This window comes from Hypomesus nipponensis, chromosome 23 (genome assembly GCF_054491055.1).
Source record: "Hypomesus nipponensis isolate SF chromosome 23, ASM5449105v1, whole genome shotgun sequence".
NCBI classification, from domain to species: domain Eukaryota; kingdom Metazoa; phylum Chordata; class Actinopteri; order Osmeriformes; family Osmeridae; genus Hypomesus; species Hypomesus nipponensis.
In genome coordinates, this window is record NC_140383.1 from 9,826,280 (window position 1) to 9,844,856 (window position 18,577).

At 45.7% G+C, this 18,577-nt stretch overlaps 1 protein-coding gene and 1 long non-coding RNA gene across 2 annotated transcripts; one reads left to right on the forward strand and one right to left on the reverse strand.

Annotated features, from left to right (window-relative positions):
* Window positions 1-1,012: 1,012 nt before the first annotated feature.
* On the forward strand, window positions 1,013-16,222 carry LOC146234145 (uncharacterized). Its single transcript, XR_014741667.1, has 3 exons — window positions 1,013-1,042; window positions 6,302-6,403; window positions 16,184-16,222. It is a non-coding gene; the product is annotated as an uncharacterized LOC146234145 (long non-coding RNA).
* vgll3 (vestigial-like family member 3) lies at window positions 14,667-17,518 on the reverse strand. The gene is made up of 4 exons (XM_084689314.1): window positions 17,102-17,518; window positions 16,176-16,527; window positions 15,355-15,936; window positions 14,667-15,209 (listed from the first exon to the last, which is right to left on the reverse strand). The coding sequence occupies exons 1-4, from the start codon at window positions 17,228-17,230 to the stop codon at window positions 15,169-15,171; spliced, it is 1,104 nt and encodes a 367-aa protein (XP_084545440.1). The 5' UTR covers window positions 17,231-17,518; the 3' UTR covers window positions 14,667-15,168.
* Window positions 17,519-18,577: the final 1,059 nt, after the last annotated feature.

Below are 18,577 nucleotides of genomic sequence, written 5' to 3' on the forward strand. Positions count from 1 at the left end.
AATTTTTTAGGGTAGGCTAGCTGAGTTTGAACTGAACTGAAGATGACGGGGAATTGGGGGCGGAGATTTGTGTGGTGTGCGCGCTTTTTTTTCGGGCTTGACGTTGACTGACTGGCTATGCAGAATTCTAATTTAAACATCTCGCTTGAGGGGGAGAGTTAAAAAATGATACCCAATTTATAGTAATTTGAGTTTTGTTTCCCGTCCGTGAGAAATGAGCCACGGAAAAAATAGCCAACGAAACGGGAATGATGGATCGAATCTCTCCCGTTAATTCAGTCAGTGTACTACACAAACTCCCCCAGTAGGTGGTAGTATTTGATTTGATCTGTACAGTATCAAACCCCAACCTGCCCTGCAAAACCAACTCCTCTTTAGAGAGGTAGAATAACATTGAAAATAGTATCTATTACCAAAATAATCCTGTTTTTGGTTGGTTTTTGTTTTGACAGACTATTAAGCCTTCTAGCTCAGTCTTTCTGTACTTGGTAAAAACTGATACACATTTGCTAAACCCCTTTAAATTAGGGCTCCAATACCCACAACCACTATTGAACTGACCATTTGCCTTGATTAAACAGTATGGATGCCCTATGTCCTTCTGTGAGGTATAAAGTGAGCTCTGAGCTGGAGGGTTTATTTTTCTAGAGAGGAAGATTGATGAAGTCCGTGTCAGGGTAATTAGCAAGGCCATTAGAAACCATTTCCAACCAATCTCATTCTCCCTGGGGTCACACATCAATTGAATCTAATTGTGGTACTCATTCTAATCTCTATTAGATCTATTTCATTTGTTAGAATTAGTGCAAAAAAGGTTCTGTCCCCCCCCCCCCCCCAAAAAAAAAGAAGTGGATCTAGTGTTCTAATGGATCTCACCAGAGGAGGACAGTGTTGGGCCACACAGCCAAACACAAGCAAACAAGGTGTGTGTGTGTGTGTGTGTGTGTGTGGACTGTAGAAAAGAGAAGCAATAGGGAGAAAGATGGAGCAACATTTACTGAAGTCACCATGAAAATAATCAACACAAGAACACAAACTCACGGTAACTTGTATCCCCTGTCTGTCGTCTCTCACCACCAACTTCTTTCGTCTCACTCAGCCTCTAAGGGGGGAATAAGGCACTGTCATTATTGTTCTGGTTTGGCATACGCACTGTATTTGAAATTAGACAAGATTAGCTCTGAACAGCAAGATAACTGTGACTCTTAATAGCACATCCTGCTTAATCGTGTATGTGTGTGTGTTTGTGTGTGTATACATGTGGATGTGTGTGTGATTCTCAGAATGATAGACAGTTAGTGTCTATTCCGTCTGCTTTTGACACACACCATCCATTCAGTCCGCCTGGGGATACAACTCTACAAAGACAATAAACATCAAATCCCTCAATTACGAACATCTCAGTACGATCTGCTGAACCAATTATCTTCTGTCTTGAGATACAAAGCAATCACGACACACACATGCACGCACACGCACACACACACGCATACACACGCATACACACACACACACACACACACAGTACACATCCTGGGCACCCACACAAACACAGACAGTCAGGGACTCAATTACTTTAAAACCACGATTGCAGCGCTATTCTGTAAAACTGATTGCTTTTCAATTGGTGTAGGTTTGTGTCTTAAGAGATGCATTATATATGCTAATAGGAGCTGTGAGAGGAAGGCCTGGATCAGGGACACCCAACACAATTACACTGCTCAGACCCAGACAGAGAGGGGGATCCCTGGGCAGGGCAGACTGTTACATCAGCCCAGATCACCCACTATTGTGTGTGTGTGTGTGTGTGTGTGTGTGTGTGTGTGCCACACCTCTAAATTCATTCTAACAAACTGCTCTGAAAACTGAACTATAAGCAGATTTAGACAGGATTTACTTGCATAATAATATTGCTGTTTAAGTGGCCTAATAGGTCTGTCAGGCTGTATTTATGATATTAATTTAAGCAGATTTAATTGATGCATGAATATTTTAATGTTTACCGCTAACCCACTGTATAAGCCCTAAGGGACCTCTGGGTAAAGTAAAGCTAATCAATGTTTAAACTGTTTAAATCTGAGTTTTTGTAGAAATGTCTTATATTGCTTGAATTATTCAATGACCACGGCTTCTAATCAGACTTTTAGATTAGCTCTTTACACTGCATGATCATTTTACACTTTGATACTGATTGGATTTTTCGGACAGAACTTTAAACTATATCCATATAATCTGGCAGAATATAACTCAGGGCAGCATAGGATAATGCCATGGTCCAATTACTCTACCCTGTGGTATTCCCTTTGTGTTTTTTCAGCACCTATTATATAGTTGGCATAAATCAAGGGCCGCTCTGTGTGAAACTCATTCAACTCTTGTCTTAATAACTTCTTCTGTAGGAATCAGTTTCTGTTGCTTGCTCCAGTTTTACAATGATCGTCATGTAAAAGACAGGTGCTGCTGTTGTCTTTGAGCAAGGGGGCCTCTCCTCTCCTCTAATGTTCATCATTGACTATTGCATTTCATTCATAGTTTTCATAAATGTGTCCAAGAGAATGAATGAGCAGTAATTGATGCTTCTGCTGGTCGTGAAAGACTAAGGCAACAAAACGGATCTGTTGTGTCATCAGGCTGAATCTCTGTTTATCTCTTTGTTTCTCACTATCTCTCACTTTCTTCTCTACTTTCTCTCTCTATTGTTCTCTCTCACTTTGTTGAGACTTTAGAAACATTGGACTTACCCAATAAACGGATAAGAAATGACAAGTGGTGCAATGGAGAGAGTGGATCTCAGTCTGGACTGAATGCTCCTTCAGAACGGGTACTGTATGACACCAGAGTGAACCTTGACCTGTGGTGATGTATGCTCTGCCAATGATAATTGCCCACACGAGACCTCAGTCAGAGCTGAGTTAAGAGGGAGTCAATTTGCCCGCCTTTGAAAAAATAATTTCAGTTGCGTCAAAGTCTCTTTGCAGATCGTCTCTCGGGCTGAATTGGCCCCTGTCTTTACTGATATGACACCCTTAACATGTGTGCTTTCGAGTCCCATACTTTAACTACCACTGCAGGGCACATGGTAGAGCAGCTTTCCTCTTTCCTTTGGCCACATGTTTAAAAGTGTGTGCATGTAAACTTCCCATTTGTGCCACAACAATCCTGTATCACTACATGATACAGTTCCAGCATTTTGGTAAAATAACTGTTTGTTGTCGGCACTGTACAGTGTGTGTGTGTTTGTGTGTGTGAGAGAGTGAAATGTTGGTGCGGTTGTGGTGGCTTGTGGAGTCTTTCTCTGACCCTTTCTGGGTTCTAATTCCTATACGATTGAGTCATGTGGAGCACTCTGGTTAGTCTGGGGCCAAACAGCCTTTTTTGGGAATGTCATGTTGGCCATCCAATACCGTTACCCTGAAAATACAGTCCAAGTTGTCTGGAGGTTGTGGAATTTGTATGAGGCTCTGAGCCAGGCTTGTGTTTGGGAATAACTGATAGCTGATTGGCCTTGTTCTCAGGGACAGGGAGAGGGAGGTACCGAGCGCCAGACTTCTTCTTCACTTGACTGGGCTAGAGAGTACATTCATATGGCATACGCAAACACGCATACACACGCACACACACACACACACGGGCACACAGGTACACAAACACGCAAACAACCAAACAGTTACACTGAATTTGCACTTCTTCTTTGGGGTTCCCTTGTCTGGAGTTGGCATTGGGATCACAGCATGGAGTCTCCCTCTCTTCACCCTCGCCCCCCCTCCCTTTATGAGCGCTTGCAACATGTAGCACTTCACAAGTGTTCCTGCAAATCAACACCCACACGCACACACATACCCTACACACACACACACGCATGCACACGCATGAACATTACATGAACATTACATGAAGTTCCCAGGTTTATGTGTGGAATGGGAGGGGCTAATTCCTTTCGTTAATGTTATTTCCACAGTGATCGTGCTGTGTCCCACAGAATGGGCTTGACTCTACTCCAGCACTACCTTGGGAGATCCTACAAGTTAATTGTCCATGAGTGCGTGTGTGTGTATGTGTGTATTTTGAGATACAGTAATGGTCGATCATTTGTGTTTTGACAAGATAATGAAAATAATAAAACAAATGCATACGATGAAACTTTATTGGTCCCAAAAGGGGAACTAGGAGGATCAAACGTGTTCCCACCCAACACAGCATCCCAAACACAGGTAGAAAGATGCAGCCTGGCATCACATTTCACTTCCCCATGTTTATTGCCTCTTGGGACTAACATCCCATTAAAGGAGGGGGAAGTGGTGATGTGGAAACAAGTGGGAGACCATCAGACATCAAAATAGATGATGACAGACATGGGGAATTTTGACTTGGCCGAGAGAGAAGTAGGGGCTCTTCCAATGGGATTTTGAAACAGGTGCTCACAATAACAGTTTATGAATATACTTCAGCGAGGATATTTTATGACTGCATCTTCATTTGAGATGATGGCTGTGCATTATTTTCCTATCCCATTGCCTATGGAGGACAGATGAGGGCTGGTTCAGCTGCAGTCTTTGAAGTGAGCCAAGCACTCCTGTTGTTGCCAAGTGTCTATTAGCCTGTGTGAGGAGATGTAAACATGTTAAGTAATGGCAGACCCTCAGGTTACAGCTGCGCACATCAAACACAAACAACCTGGCAATGGACGGGCACAGCAACAGCTGCCTGTTTGCACGTGTGCTTTTGTGTGTCTGTACAGTATGTGTGCGTATGTGTGCGCATGGTTCGAGAGTGTCCAAAAGATAAATCGACCGAGAGAGAGAAAGAGAAAGACAGGGAGAGAATGAGAGCTTGAAAGAGAGGGAAAGAGATTGGGGTACAACCATCTGGGTACCAGACCAGTTTGGGTTGGGCAGGCCTCTGATCGAATGGGCGTATGTGACAGAAAAGGAGGCAGCCCCCTGGCAGTGAAGGGCCAGGACTGGGACAGTTCAGCAAATCGTGTTTTCCTCCTCATGAATTAGTTGATGTGCCACATTGATGGGGAGATGACGAGAAGTGAAAGAATAGGGGGAGGGTGGGGGGGTAAGGAGGGAGAATGGAGAAAAAGAGATGAAGGGGAATACGAAAGAAAGGAGAAGCCTCGTTGTCCTTCTTTTCCTCCCCTACCTTCCGCCCCCTCGCTTCTTCTCTACCTCCTCTTCCTCGTCCCCCTCCTCCTCAGCTTCCCCCGAGCCAAAATGAAAACCAATCAGAAAAGGACTCTCTCTAAGTAGCGGAGGGAGATGGACGATTTCATTGGCATCAGAACGACAACAATGAGCTTTCCTCCGATGACGTGTCACTGCCAGAGCAAACAGGCAAACTCCCAGAAGCCCCTGCTCCCCATCTGATCCCGTCTGCTCTCCATGAATAAAAGACCATCCTTGAACCCACCAGGTTCATTAGCGCTATGGCATGGACGAGTGTATGTACTGTTCATTCAGCAGTGTGCCCCATCTGTTCCTCCAGGGTTACTCTCTTGACCCTCTCTCTGTGTCTCTCGTCCGTTCGGTGGCTTCGTAACACTGAGGTCAAGCCTCATTCAGGACATCATGCAATTGAGGACGTTGATAGGATTTCATTTCAAGGAAAGAAAATGGTCATAAGGTTATTGCTCTATCATTTCCCGCAAAGTCCGATTTGACTATTTGGTCCAGTTCCCTTCTGCATGTCTGTGTGTAGCGCTGCCTTCTCAGTGATACCAAATAAATGCTGAAGCCTTGACAGAAGAGCGGTTGGCTTGCACGAGCCCCAGAGCCCAACAGCCCAAGACTTTCCAGCCAAATCAAAGTTTTCAACCCTAATCGGTCAACTTTAGAGAGCCGAACTCAAAGAGGCCTATTCTTTTTCCCCGACCTCATTTGCATCCTCCTGTGTGTTTGCAGCCATCCTCCGACACACAATGGGCCGTGTGGGCAGGGAATGGAGAGGAATCCCTGATAAGCCTGGAGCCTTGAGGAGGGCACAGAGCAGAGAATGCCAGCTATGCCAGACATTCACAACACTGTGTGGTGTCACCCCTCACGCCCCACAATGCCCCTGTTCTCCCGCCTGTCAAAGACACCATTGTGGCGCGATGAGAGCAGCAGAGAGCCGCCAAGGGCCTTTATCAAACACACATTCCACAAACGCTGCCTCTACTCACATAGACACACACATCCATACACACACACACACACACACACACAGTACACTCTAAACTTCCATGCATTTGCACTTCTTTTATTGCATATAGCTCTTCAAATTCCTTCTGTACCCCCCTTCTTTTTGTCATCCACAGGGAGGATATTACACCAAAGGCTTCCTTTCACTTTTTCTTTGTCCTGACGCCTGTCCTGGTAGATGCTGGGAAGCATAGAACGAGAGGAGGCATGCATTCCCGGTATGGACCCCAGAGAGGAACACCTGACGGAGGGAGGAGTCGACGATAGACCCCACTTCCTGGAGGATGTGACTGTTAATGCCTCATGGGGATCTGGAAGTGCGTGCACGTGTGCACGTGTGCATGTGTGTGTGTGAGAGAGAGAGACAGAGAGAGAGAGAGACAGAAAGACAGAGAGAGAGAGAGAGAGAGAGAGAGAGAGAGAGAGAGAGAGAGAGAGAGAGAGAGAGAGAGGGGGGGAAGTATGTGTGTGTCTGTCTGTGTGTGTGTTTACATAGTGTGCAAAAGAGAGTGTGTGTGTGTGTGCGGGTATGTATGTGTGTTCTACTCTTCCTGTCTGTGTGACATGCTCCTGACTGCTCCTGCCACCTGCACCCACAGCACAAAGGCTTCATGGGAAGGAGAACAAGACAGGAGGGAAGGCCTCACATACGTCACGTGTCCACCTCTGACAGCGCCTGTCAATCACTATCACACAAGGGAGAGAAGTACAGGGGTGTAGATTGGGTGGGTTTGTTTGTCTGTGTTTGTGTGCTTTCATGCCCAAGTTAAAGGGTGAAAGTGTACTTCTATAAAAACACGGGTGGTCATCTTTCACTGTATTTGCAATATTTGCCGGTGTAGAGTGTGAGTGGTGTGTGAGTAAGGCATGTGACAAGGGGGCCGGCCTGGCTGATTTAGGGCTGGCTCTCCTGTCACCCAGGGAGAGACATGCCCGGCAGGGGGGGAAGCTCCCAACTCCAGTCCCAGGTTTCAGTGACAGGGCCCAGTGGGCAGGCCGAGGCCTGGACAAGAGGCCCTGCTGGGGCCTCCCAGAGGGAGGTCAGGGGCTGCAGGGAGTCAGGCCGGACAGCAGGACAAAAGCCTGGCCAGTAGGGGATCTGAGGGGAGCAGGGAATTAGCTGCCAATTAGTGTGAGTTCCCCTCTGGAGTGATGCATGTCATCCTGTCAGAGCCTGAGGACAGGAGAGGATCAGCAGGGTAAAGAGCACGTTATCCCTCAGATTACACTCTTCGCTGTCAGGATCACACAGGATGGGTCTCGCTCACGCCTGACCGGCACAGGACGCACACAAACACTCTCCCTCTCTCGCACACAAACACACGGCATCCTCCATACTTTGATCCATGACTCCTCGTTCGCTAAAGCAGCGTCATTTGATCTCGGCAATGAAGCCGGGCAACATTGTACGGGGTAAAAAAAAAAAAGAAGCTCAAGTAAAAGGGTCATTTTTCATGTCATACCAATCTGTTACAAAACAATAATAATGATATTTTCAAAACAAACAGAAAAAAAGCCTAAAATGGCCATTTCCATAAAAAGCATTCAACATTCCAAACAGTTTAACTACTTTTTATCACCAACAAACAGATGCTGTCAATTAATGGATGTGGCTTGCCCACCTGTATACACTTAACAATCTAACAATTAAGACAATGAACTGTGGGATTTGCAGCAGACACTGATGCGGATAAGTCACAGTGCAGAGGTGCATATGGACCAATTTAACCCATTTTCAACAGCAATCACAAATAAACGAGGAGACAACCGTATGATATGATAGGAATATTGAGTCCTCTGTGGTGGTTATAGCATCTTGAATCTCCCGTCCTTTCGGATTTCTCATCCATCCCCCTACTTTTGGACACACTGAAATGCAGGGGTCAGAGCTTAAGGGATGTCCCTCTGTGAGGCTGGAATCCCTGGTATGGGCAGTTAGGGGCAGTGGCAGCAGGTAGGGTTGGACGGCAGAGGGACAGGAATGACTAGCAGGTGTCACAGGGGAAGTCACTATGTCACTTGTCACAGGCAGTCACTTGTTTGCGTGTGCATGTGCGTGAGTGTGTATGTGTGTGTGTGTGTGTGTGTGTGAGTGAGATTCAACCTTTCATTTTGTCACCAAAGGTGCACAAAATCAGTGCAAATACATGCATCAGTCATTCATTATTAAACACCAAATGTATTGTGGACACGAAGGCTCACTGGTTGAGTGTAATTGGAAACATGACAGGCTGCTGACAGATGACTTCCTCTATGAACCCTCAGCTCTGTTCTAACTCAATTAAATAACAAAGGCAGTGTGTGAGGGGAGGTGTGTGTGTGTGTTTCGTCGGATTCTCCTCTGGGAGAGAGACCACAGGATCTCTGGGAGGGGAAGAGGCAGAGGACGCGAGCACACCCACACACACACACACACACACACATCCGTAGTCCTGTCCTCCAGGTAGGAGTTTTGTGGCACAGTGCGCTGGACGGGGCTGAATGCTTCCAGAAAAGCAGAGTAAAGTAAAGGCCTGCAGTCTGCCTCCACAGCCTGGGTGTGCAGGGGAAACAGGTGTTGGCTGCCCACTAATCTGCTATTAGAGAGCTGAGGAATGTTAGCTATGCGTTGGGCTGTGTGGTTCCTGGCACATTACCCGAGTCTGGCGAGGGAGGGAAGGAGGGAGAGAGTCCACTGGCTGACTTGACTGCTCGGTCTGTCTTTTTGTGAATGAATTCAAAACCTCCTCTTCAAATCCAACACCGTTTTTAGGATTCATCTCACATAGTACTCTATCTTGTCTTCAGTCACAGCACAGTGCTGTAGATTGCTCTTGGAAACAAACGGATGCACATGACCAAATGTGTTGGCTGTGCGTTGACAAACACCCATTATTTATGGCAAAAAGGCTTTCTGCGTCTGAATGGACGTTGTTTCATCTTAGAAAATGAGGTAGCATGAGATCCACCGAACAGTCAACAAATGTCAAATACGGTGGCTTGTAGGGTAGTGACATTGTGTAGACCTTACACCTAATGTTAGCTCTCCCACACACACACAACAATTCTTCCAACTTATTCAATGGTCATTATCACCGGAATTTCTGGCTCTGATGGAAAGATTTTCTCAGAAATCCCTTATTTTTCTCAGAAATCCATTAGTTCTTAACATGATGTTATCAGTAGCAGATGCTGCTCATGGCTGTCAAATTGGCACTTCAGATTTGAAAATATTATGACACATTGCAATCTTAATAGAATGTTTGAACGGTTTCAAATTGAGATTTAGAAATGTTTAGGGGGATTTAGGGTTTTGGTAGATGATGGAGCGTTATTCCTTCACCAGTCCCCCCTGTTGTTGTTTTGAGTTTAATTTATTCATGTTTTTCACAAACAGCCATGTCGGGACAAGGAATTTAGTTAACACCTTACATTGTGTCATACTGTGGCTGTTAAACGACCTACAGTGTGCACTATAGCTTAGTCCTGGTACCAGGGCTACCTTTGACAACATGTTTCAAATCGAAAACAGTTTCCAGGACTACCAGGGCAATGGAGCACATGGAAAGACTAACATCCATTACATTTCCTTTATGCCCCAAAGCAACAACACGGCTCCAACACTCCTTCCACAGTAATCCTGCACAGTGCCCATATGAACATTTGATGGCGTCATTAAAGCTTTATTACACTGTCTATTAAGACATGGGAGAAATTAAGTGAGATATGGACATAGAATGAAGATGAAAGAGAGAAGGAAAGAGAAAGAGAGAGGGGGGAGTGGAACATTTTAGGAAAGACAGCAAGAAAGAGCGAGTAAGATTGTGCGTGTGTAAAAGATAGACAGTGTTTTCTGAGAGAAATAAAGAGAGAGAGGTTGGGAAAGACACAGTGACTATGTGTGTGAAAGTGGCAGAGAGTGAGGGAGTGTGTGTGTGTGTGTGTAAGAGAGTGATAGAGAGAGAGAGAGAGAGAGAGAGAGAGAGAGAGAGAGAGAGAGAGAGAGAGAGAGAGAGAGAGAGAGAGAGAGAGAGAGAGAGAGAGAGAGAGAGAGAGAGAGAGAGAGAGAGAGAGAGAGAGAGAGAGAGAGAGAGAGAGAGAGAGAGAGAGAGAGAGAGAGAGAGAGAGAGAGAGAGAGAGAGAGAGAGAGAGAGAGAGACAGTAAGTATACAAGAGCCAAAAAGAGAGACAGAGAGAGTGTGTGTGTGTGAGAGAGAATGTTAGACTGTCTCTACCCCGGGAGGTAGAGAGAGACAAAACGGCGAGAGTGAGTGTGTGTGTTTGTTAGAAAGACAGTGTCATCTGAGGGACAGAAAAAGAGAGAGGTAGGGAAAGAAAGATTAAGACGACATGAGTGTGAAAGAGGCAGAGAGAGAGCGAGCAAGAGAGAGGTATGTGCCCTCCATTCCAGGCTGTGTGTGGGCAGGTGTGGAGGGGGGGTATTCTTACTGCAGATTGTAAACACTCATCATTGTTGATCCGAGCCTGTGGTTTCACTGTGCATTTGACTTTAATTGTACATCCCTGTCAGCTGCTAGTTCCAAAAGACCACATGCATGCAAGCATCGTTTCAGAGCCCCATGCCATGGGCTGCCGTTCATGTAAACAGCATGGCTGTGGTTGAAACAGGGAATGACACGCTTTATATTGTGCATCATTAAACATGCTGAAGTGACGTGTCTCTCATGGCACAGTGCTGGATATTCCAAATCTGTGAGGAAAGGCAGGGACAATGCTGGAGAGGGGAATGGGGGTTCGGTCTGCTGGGGTTTCAGTGAGATAGGTGATTACAGTACATGTTGTGGAAGTTTGCCATCCATCCATCCAAACTGTGTGGAAGAGACCTGAAAATGGGGAGGGAGAAAGAAAGGACATACCGTGAATTGGGACACGTTCAATCTTTTCTGGCATTCCAAACAGTAGGGTTTTATGATTATGGGGGCACTTCCATTATCTCTCATGAGCTCTGCGGGTGTCCACGGGTGCTCGTTAATGTGTGATCAGGTGACACCTAAAAGCAACTGACCCTCCAATAAGGTTAATCGGGGGACACATATCTTGTAACAACCCTAGCCTTCTTCATTAGATACTAGTGTTGACAGAAAGAGGCTGTTTCAAAAGCCAGGCCCCTCCACATACACCCCCAAAACACTCATGCACACACACACACACACACCTAATACTCTCACACACCCCTAATACTTAAACACACCCAGGATCTAGTGTTTCATCTCCTTTTCTTCGCATGAGGAGGGCAAATTAGCTCCAATTACCCTGCTAGTAGGGAGAGGAGCTGGCGTACGGACTGGAGTGCGCAGAGTGGAGGATGGGGGGGGTGGAGGAGGACTGAGGCTAGCTTATGACTGCCATATGCCTCTCTCTGTCTAGCCGTACGAGCCCCATGTCTGTATTTATGCAGGTTCACATTCAGACAGCTGGCATTGTGTTGGTGATTGTTAGACTAATCATCCGCTCAATTACTCAGGAATGTGGCCTACGGATGGGGACAGGGGCCATGTTTTGACAGATCAGCACTCCCACTCTCACTCTCTGTTTGGCTGGCTGGAGAAGACAGGAGTCCTGACCTGGTCTCACTGGTACTTTCTGGGTGTAGCAAGAAGGGAAGGAGAGGACAGACTAGCTCAGAGTGTTCAGAGGGAAGAGAGGTTGTGTTTGGCTCGATTGTGTTTGGCAGAATCTCACATCTCACCCTCATTACAAGACCACACAGCTCATTTGATAAGACTTTGATCAAGTTTGAAGTACAGTAAAAAAAAGAAGTTGGGCCACATCATCCTGTGTGTTTATGTTGTTGGATTACTTCTCATGGAACATGAACAGTGAATCTAGAGGCACAGTCTGATTAACCACACCCACAGCAAAGATACACAGGACCTGTTTAATCAAGCATTTAGCCCCTGGTCGTACTTTTGAATTCAATCTCAGGCCAAAAACCATCTGTTCAAATCATCACACTTATATGACTTTGATTACAAGATTTTATCAGCTTGGCTTTTAAGATATGTGTGAGAGAGTTGACAGAGGGAAGCTATACTGTTGGGGTGAGTAGCAGATCAGAATGATCTGGAACATTCTTCTCTTCATTCATCTGGAAGTTCTGGATGACCTCGCTTTGTTCACATCTTCACAACCCCCTCTCTCTCCTTCTCCGATCCTCCTTCTATCCTTCTACCACAGAGTTTATGGAAATAGTTATTAGTAATCAACTTATAAGAGGCCAAACCTGGGTAGATCAAATCCAATCAAATTTCTTTGTAAAGCCCTTTTTACAAGCAAAGTCACAGAGGGCTTGACATACACCCAGAACTGCCCCTCAAGAGAAAGCGCTTAGTCAAATATCTACATAACCCTTGCATGAGAGCTTCCTGGCTAGAAAATCCAGTCTTATGTCACAAGTCTGCGAGTCAGATAAACAATTCAAGAATACATGTCCTCCCTTTGTCAAATTAAATCTTTGTCACATAGATTAAATGAACCCAGTATGAAAGACCAATCCTAAAGGTAAGTTAAGAGTCTGTTGAGTAGCTATGTCATTGTGTGAGGAGATTGCGTGAGGGAGATTGGCTCAGGGTTCAGCTCAGCCTGTTCTCATTACATTTTATTTTAGAAAGCCTTAAGAAGTCGCTGTGTTTACTATTCACACTGGTATTTATACATTGCAGGTCAGGGATATTTAAGAAAGCAAAATAAACCCCTTCTCTCAGTCGAATCGAACGTGAATGCTACAACTTGACTGCATTTCCCTTTTCCTAAACATCTTTCTCTTTCGTTGTCTCACACACTATTCTACCCATTCCATCCACGTACTATTGTAGTGAAAGTGAACTGACGCATCTTAAGTTTTTTTCCCATCGGCTGTCATCCTTTTAGTTGTCCCCTGCATCTACTCGGTGCTGGGCTTGCTTCATCTCCCCCTTCCCCTGCTCTGGCTCCTCCTGACTGGAAGCGCCTGTGGTGCACCCCCGGGCAGCCAGCAGGAGTGCAGTGCCGTTAGCATATAAGTGCATGACATGCTGATGTGGAGGATACATGCTAATGCTAATGAGGAGCAAGCCAGAGTTGTAGCACTGTGCCTACAGGCTGGAGAGGAGAAGAGAGGAGAGAGGAGAGGAGAGTAGAGGCATGGGTGGTATCTCCATTGATCTGTACCCTTTCTCCACCACTGCAGCATGTACTTGCTCGGCTCTCTTACCCAGTCTCATCTTTCTCCCTGGTCCAGCCCACTAAGCACTAATTACTGGAGATCTATAGAGACCCTTGCTGCAGTAATAGAGGCCACCTTATTGTTACGAGTAGGACTGTTTACTGGTCATGATCTACGGTTATATTTGGGTTGTCACAGAAGAACACAACAAACAAGAAATGACAAGAAAACGGCTCAAGTCCAGTAGGGCTACAATTATGAGGGACCATCACAAAATAAATACACGTCTAGCTTCATTAACTGCATCCATTGTTAAAGGATGTAGCATCTACAGGATACATTTCGTCATTTACATTACCATTTTGTCATTTAGCAGACACTCTTATCCAGAGCGATACAGTACATCATGTATATATTTGTATACACTTAAGATTCATTGTAACTCTTTTTTGAGAAGCAGACTTTCTACAGCATGGAACTTGAGTGGGTTCATAGAGTTTTGCAGTGAGACCTCTTTACTGTCTGACTGGCAGAGGAAGCTGGAATGTTAGATGACTGCTCACACCACCTGGTCAGACATCTCACTCAGAGACACTAAAACACCCACAAACACACACTCTCTTGCACAGCTGTCCGTCGTGGATAAGAATAATGCTGGTCCTGGCACTATGACTAGGAAAGAATCTTGAAATATTTAAAGCTGCATTTTTCCCTGCGAAATGTTCAATTTCACACCAGAATGCATAGCTGCCACTCCACACATTCTCCAGAGTGTAGTCGATTAGTGCTGACCTTCTTTAAGATGCTCTTCCCTATCTCATGTCCACTATCTATGTCTGTATGAGGACATGTCTGCAGTCAGACACTGTGTGTGTGTGTGTGTGTGTGTGTGTGTGTTTGTGTTACAATTCTTTTTTGTGTGCAGTGTGTGTGGTTGAAATATCTGATCAGCTGGTGTCTGTGTGTTTGTGTTTGCCCCTCTTGGGTGAACTTCCTGTCCAGACAGGAAATACATTCCTTAGTGTGGCGAAACAGACAGGCGACATATATGTCATGGTATCTTACAATAACTGTCTGAGGAATTCAGCCTTTGTTAGGCTTAGAGCAGCCTCATACCAGTACCACATGTTTCAGTTAAGGTTACCCTCTTACAAGGTCCATAGTCTGTCATATACTGTCATTGAGGTCTGTCTAAAGCATTTCTCAGGACAGAGAAAGGCTGCCCAGCCTAGTGTTCACTTGATGAATGTGTTAAATCAACTTGTAGCTTCGAATGCAATTGATAATCAGTTCCAAGAAGGATAAATATTTAGATCTTAAAAATGGTGAGTGTTTGCTCATAGAACTCAGCAATTTATTATGGATATCAATATTTACAGTATGTTTTTCTTCAGCACAAGGGAAAATAACAGAATAGCATTTGACATCAATTTAGCATGTGACACTTATCTTACGACAACTCCTGACATCTGTAAACACAAAATACATCACAAGGAAATTACACACACACACACATACGCACACACATAACATATACACAAAACCATTTTAGAAAAAAGAGGGACAACAAGGCAAGTAAGCAGTGTTCCCACAAAATGAGGTTCTTTAAACAGAACTAAAGCCGTGGACAGGCCTCACAAAACTGCATCTCTCCAGAGACATCTCAGAGCTGGGATCACGATGACAAAAACACTAGGAGCTGAGGACAGAGTCTCTCTTCTTGACAAAATTCTTGTATTCCCAGGAAATGTGTCAAGTTTCCAGGCAGGATTCCAGCTCCAGGCCCATGGGTGCTGTGCCGATCACAGCTCTGAGTCAGGGAGATGGGTCCGCTGCCTCTTAGAACCAAATTGAGCCCTTCACTTTATCCTGCTCCACAACTACAGAGAAACAATCAAAACACGAAACCTTTACTAGAATGCACATACAGTAACATGAAATAGTCTAGTTTGCCAAGCCTTATAGTGTTCTGTATGTGTGTACTGTGTGTATATGTGTTTGTATATGTACATCAGGTCTGCATACCTGAATCGTAGACATCCAGGGCTCCATGGAGAGTCGAAGGCCATGTGGAGGGGGCTGGGGCAGGACTGGGGCTGCTTGGGTCCAGCTCAGTCTTCAGAGCCCCCCCGTGAGGTGAGCTGTGGGATCCAGGACTGTGGGCTGAGCTATGGCTCTGGGGACGAACTCCAGGCAACAACAGCGGGCTGAACCTGGGGTCCAGGGCTGGGCCATGGCCCGGGTGAGAGTGTAACATCGGGTGGGGGTGACGGCTGTGCACGTGCGTGTGGGGGTGGGAGTGGGGATGTTGGTGGGGATGGGGGTAGACCTCGTGGACGTGTGGGTAGCTCGCTGGTGTCTGGGGGCTGAGGCTGTAAGACCAGGCATCGGGGAGGGAGGCCTGAGGGGGCAGGCTGGCCTGGGAGAGAGCGGGGCCTGCCCAGAGTGCCCCGTCTGGGGCGTGGAAGGCAGCAGGACTGGGGGAGAAGTCTGGATGGATGGAGACGGAGACGGAGGGGAGGCAGGGGCTGGGCTGGGAGGGATAAGCAGTACTCCACACAGAGGAGGGGAAGGAGCTGCACTGGCCGTCCGAGAGAGACAAGCCATCTGGAACAGAGAAAAGGAAAGAAAAAAGAGGAGACATTTACAGCCTGTCTCAGATACGGTTTAGAAGTGTCACTAAGCTAAACTGACTGACTCAAGCTAGGAACATGCATTTTGAGCCAAGCATTTCTTTCTTCAGAATTACCCATTTCACATCTGTGTTTAGACGAGTATGTGATATATAAATAATATATAGATAAATACATATACTCAAATGAATGTCTGCAATGAGGTTTTCTTACCTTTCCAGATGCTTGCTGAGGCTGGTGCTGTGTGGGTCCTGGTGGGCTTGGTTTCCCCACTGAAGGCGCTGGGTTGGCTCAGAGCACGGGAGAAATGTTCATCCACCACGTCTCCGATGTCTCCATGGAAGTAGGTGAACAGGACACACCTGGAGCTCAGGTACTCCGGAGGGTGGCTGTCCTTCCCTGGCCCAGCCCCAGCTCCATCCCCAGACCCTGTCCCTGCCCCAGCCCCTGGTCCCTCAAGGCCCCTCCGGACCCCTTGCTCCCCGGCCGTTCGGCCAGCACGCTGCCTCCCAAAAGACTGCTGTTCCACACATTCTTGCATCTTACTGTACGCACTCAGCTTCTTCTGAGAGACAGATGGAGAGACGGGAAGGGAGAGAACAGTTAGGGAAAGAGAGAAGGCAAGAGATTGATAGTGCAGTGCACACAATATGCCATCTCTTTTCAAATAGGCTATGTATTTTAAGACTTAATTCTTAAAAGTTATAAATTGTTCTAAAATGTCCACTTTGCAATTTGAAAGTGGTTAAAAGTGAGTTGCTGGAAAGGATTACATTTTTTATCCTCTAGATTCAATACAAATAAAAGCTAAATGTTGTCCTTTTCCCAAAGAGTACTTTTTCTGAAAACATTTGGATTGGGATGTAGACCTCTCTGTTGTTCTTAATGTTCAAGAAACAATGATCAACATTCCAGAGTGACAATTGACTCATGACTAATGACATGTTTAAGTAAGAACTAAATAAAATGAATTAAATAAGACCCGTCAAAAATGAATTTTGCTGAAAAAATATCTTGAGAAAAGATTAGATAAAAGATTGACGCTTCCTGGTCCACAGTGTATGCCGAATACGATACGAATGTTGTAAAATCCTTCTCTACTCCAGCTCACAACACAAGACGTTCGTCCAGAGACCCACCTGTTGCTGTTGGTGATGATGATGGTGGTGATAGTACGCCGCTTTGTAGGCTGCCGCTGCCGCCGCTGGAGTCGCTGGGAGATAGTGCGAGCCATAGCTCTGGTGATACATCACATCTAGGCAACTCATAGCGAAGGACGGGGGTGTAAGAACAGTACTGAGAATTAGAGAGAGAGAGATAGTCTCGGTCGAGATCAGCGATCCTCAGACGGGTGTAATCATCTGGGGCATCCTTGCGTCCCTATAAACTAGAGCGCACACAATAGACATCCCAGCGAGTGAAAGAGAATGTTAGCATAAAAACAATGGTATCTCGGCAGGAGAGCAACCACCTACAGACCAGAATCAAAACGAAATGATAGGGAACAGAAGGTATCCGACAAAACTCGACTGTGCGAAGTTTCTTGGGGTGTAGCTGATTGGGTGAAAGTTTTTTTGTCTGGGCTGAGGAGGGCTGGGGCCGCGCGCCGCCTTTACGCCCACTCAGCTATCCCGTAGCTGATCCCGTTGGAATTGTCTCATTTCTGCAGGTGCAGAATTACACCCATAAAGCATTTTTGAGTAATACTTCCTCTTTCTAAATACAAAAATGAATATAACGTGAGACACGCAGTATTATAGTAAATGTTTTGTGGATTCGTTGGTTGGAAACTTGGCTTTTCTATGACTAAATTTAAGTGCAATTCACCAGATACAATATATCCTATATATCATACAAGCGTAGCCCTACAATATCACTATTATCACAGACGATTTTACTGATCAGGATACATTCATAAAGAAACGAAACATGACTGACACGCTACTTCGGACTGCAAGGGTGGAGACTTGGGCATCTTGCGAGTGGCCCAGCGCTTAATAACGACCAAAGAGTTATTCTGCTGCCACCTGCTGGTGAATCAATAAAGACCGTTGACAATGGAAAAATGCAGAAAGGGTGAAATACAGGCTACTGTACAAAAAGTATTAAATTAAATTAAAGTGTATTTTCACCACACAATGTGCAGGCACGTATGCAACGAAAAGAGGCATCGATCGATCGCTCTAAGTCCACGAAAAAGAAAACAAAAGTTTTAAATGATGTTACTTTCCAATCAATTTATTCCAGAAACACTTCAGCAAGACCTTACATGATCCTCTTAGGATCCACACAACAAAAGCAAGACCATTGAAGGGCTGAGACCGGGATGTGGACCTCTCCTGGGTGAGCCGACCAGACCCTCGGCACAGATGAGTAGGGTGAAGAGGAGGACAGGCTCAGATACATCACTGAGCAGACATGTCCCAAAGTCCCATTATCCTCGGATGCATCAAGTCCAACATGCCTCTCAGAGAGAGCTGGTACAGTTGTATCACATAGCCCCCCCCCCCCTCCTCACTCTTATTGTTTCTCTCACCCAAGGACCTCAGTGAGCACTCTTGCGACCTTTAATTACCAGAAACCATGCAGTTTGAATGTGAACGGTCTGCTTTACT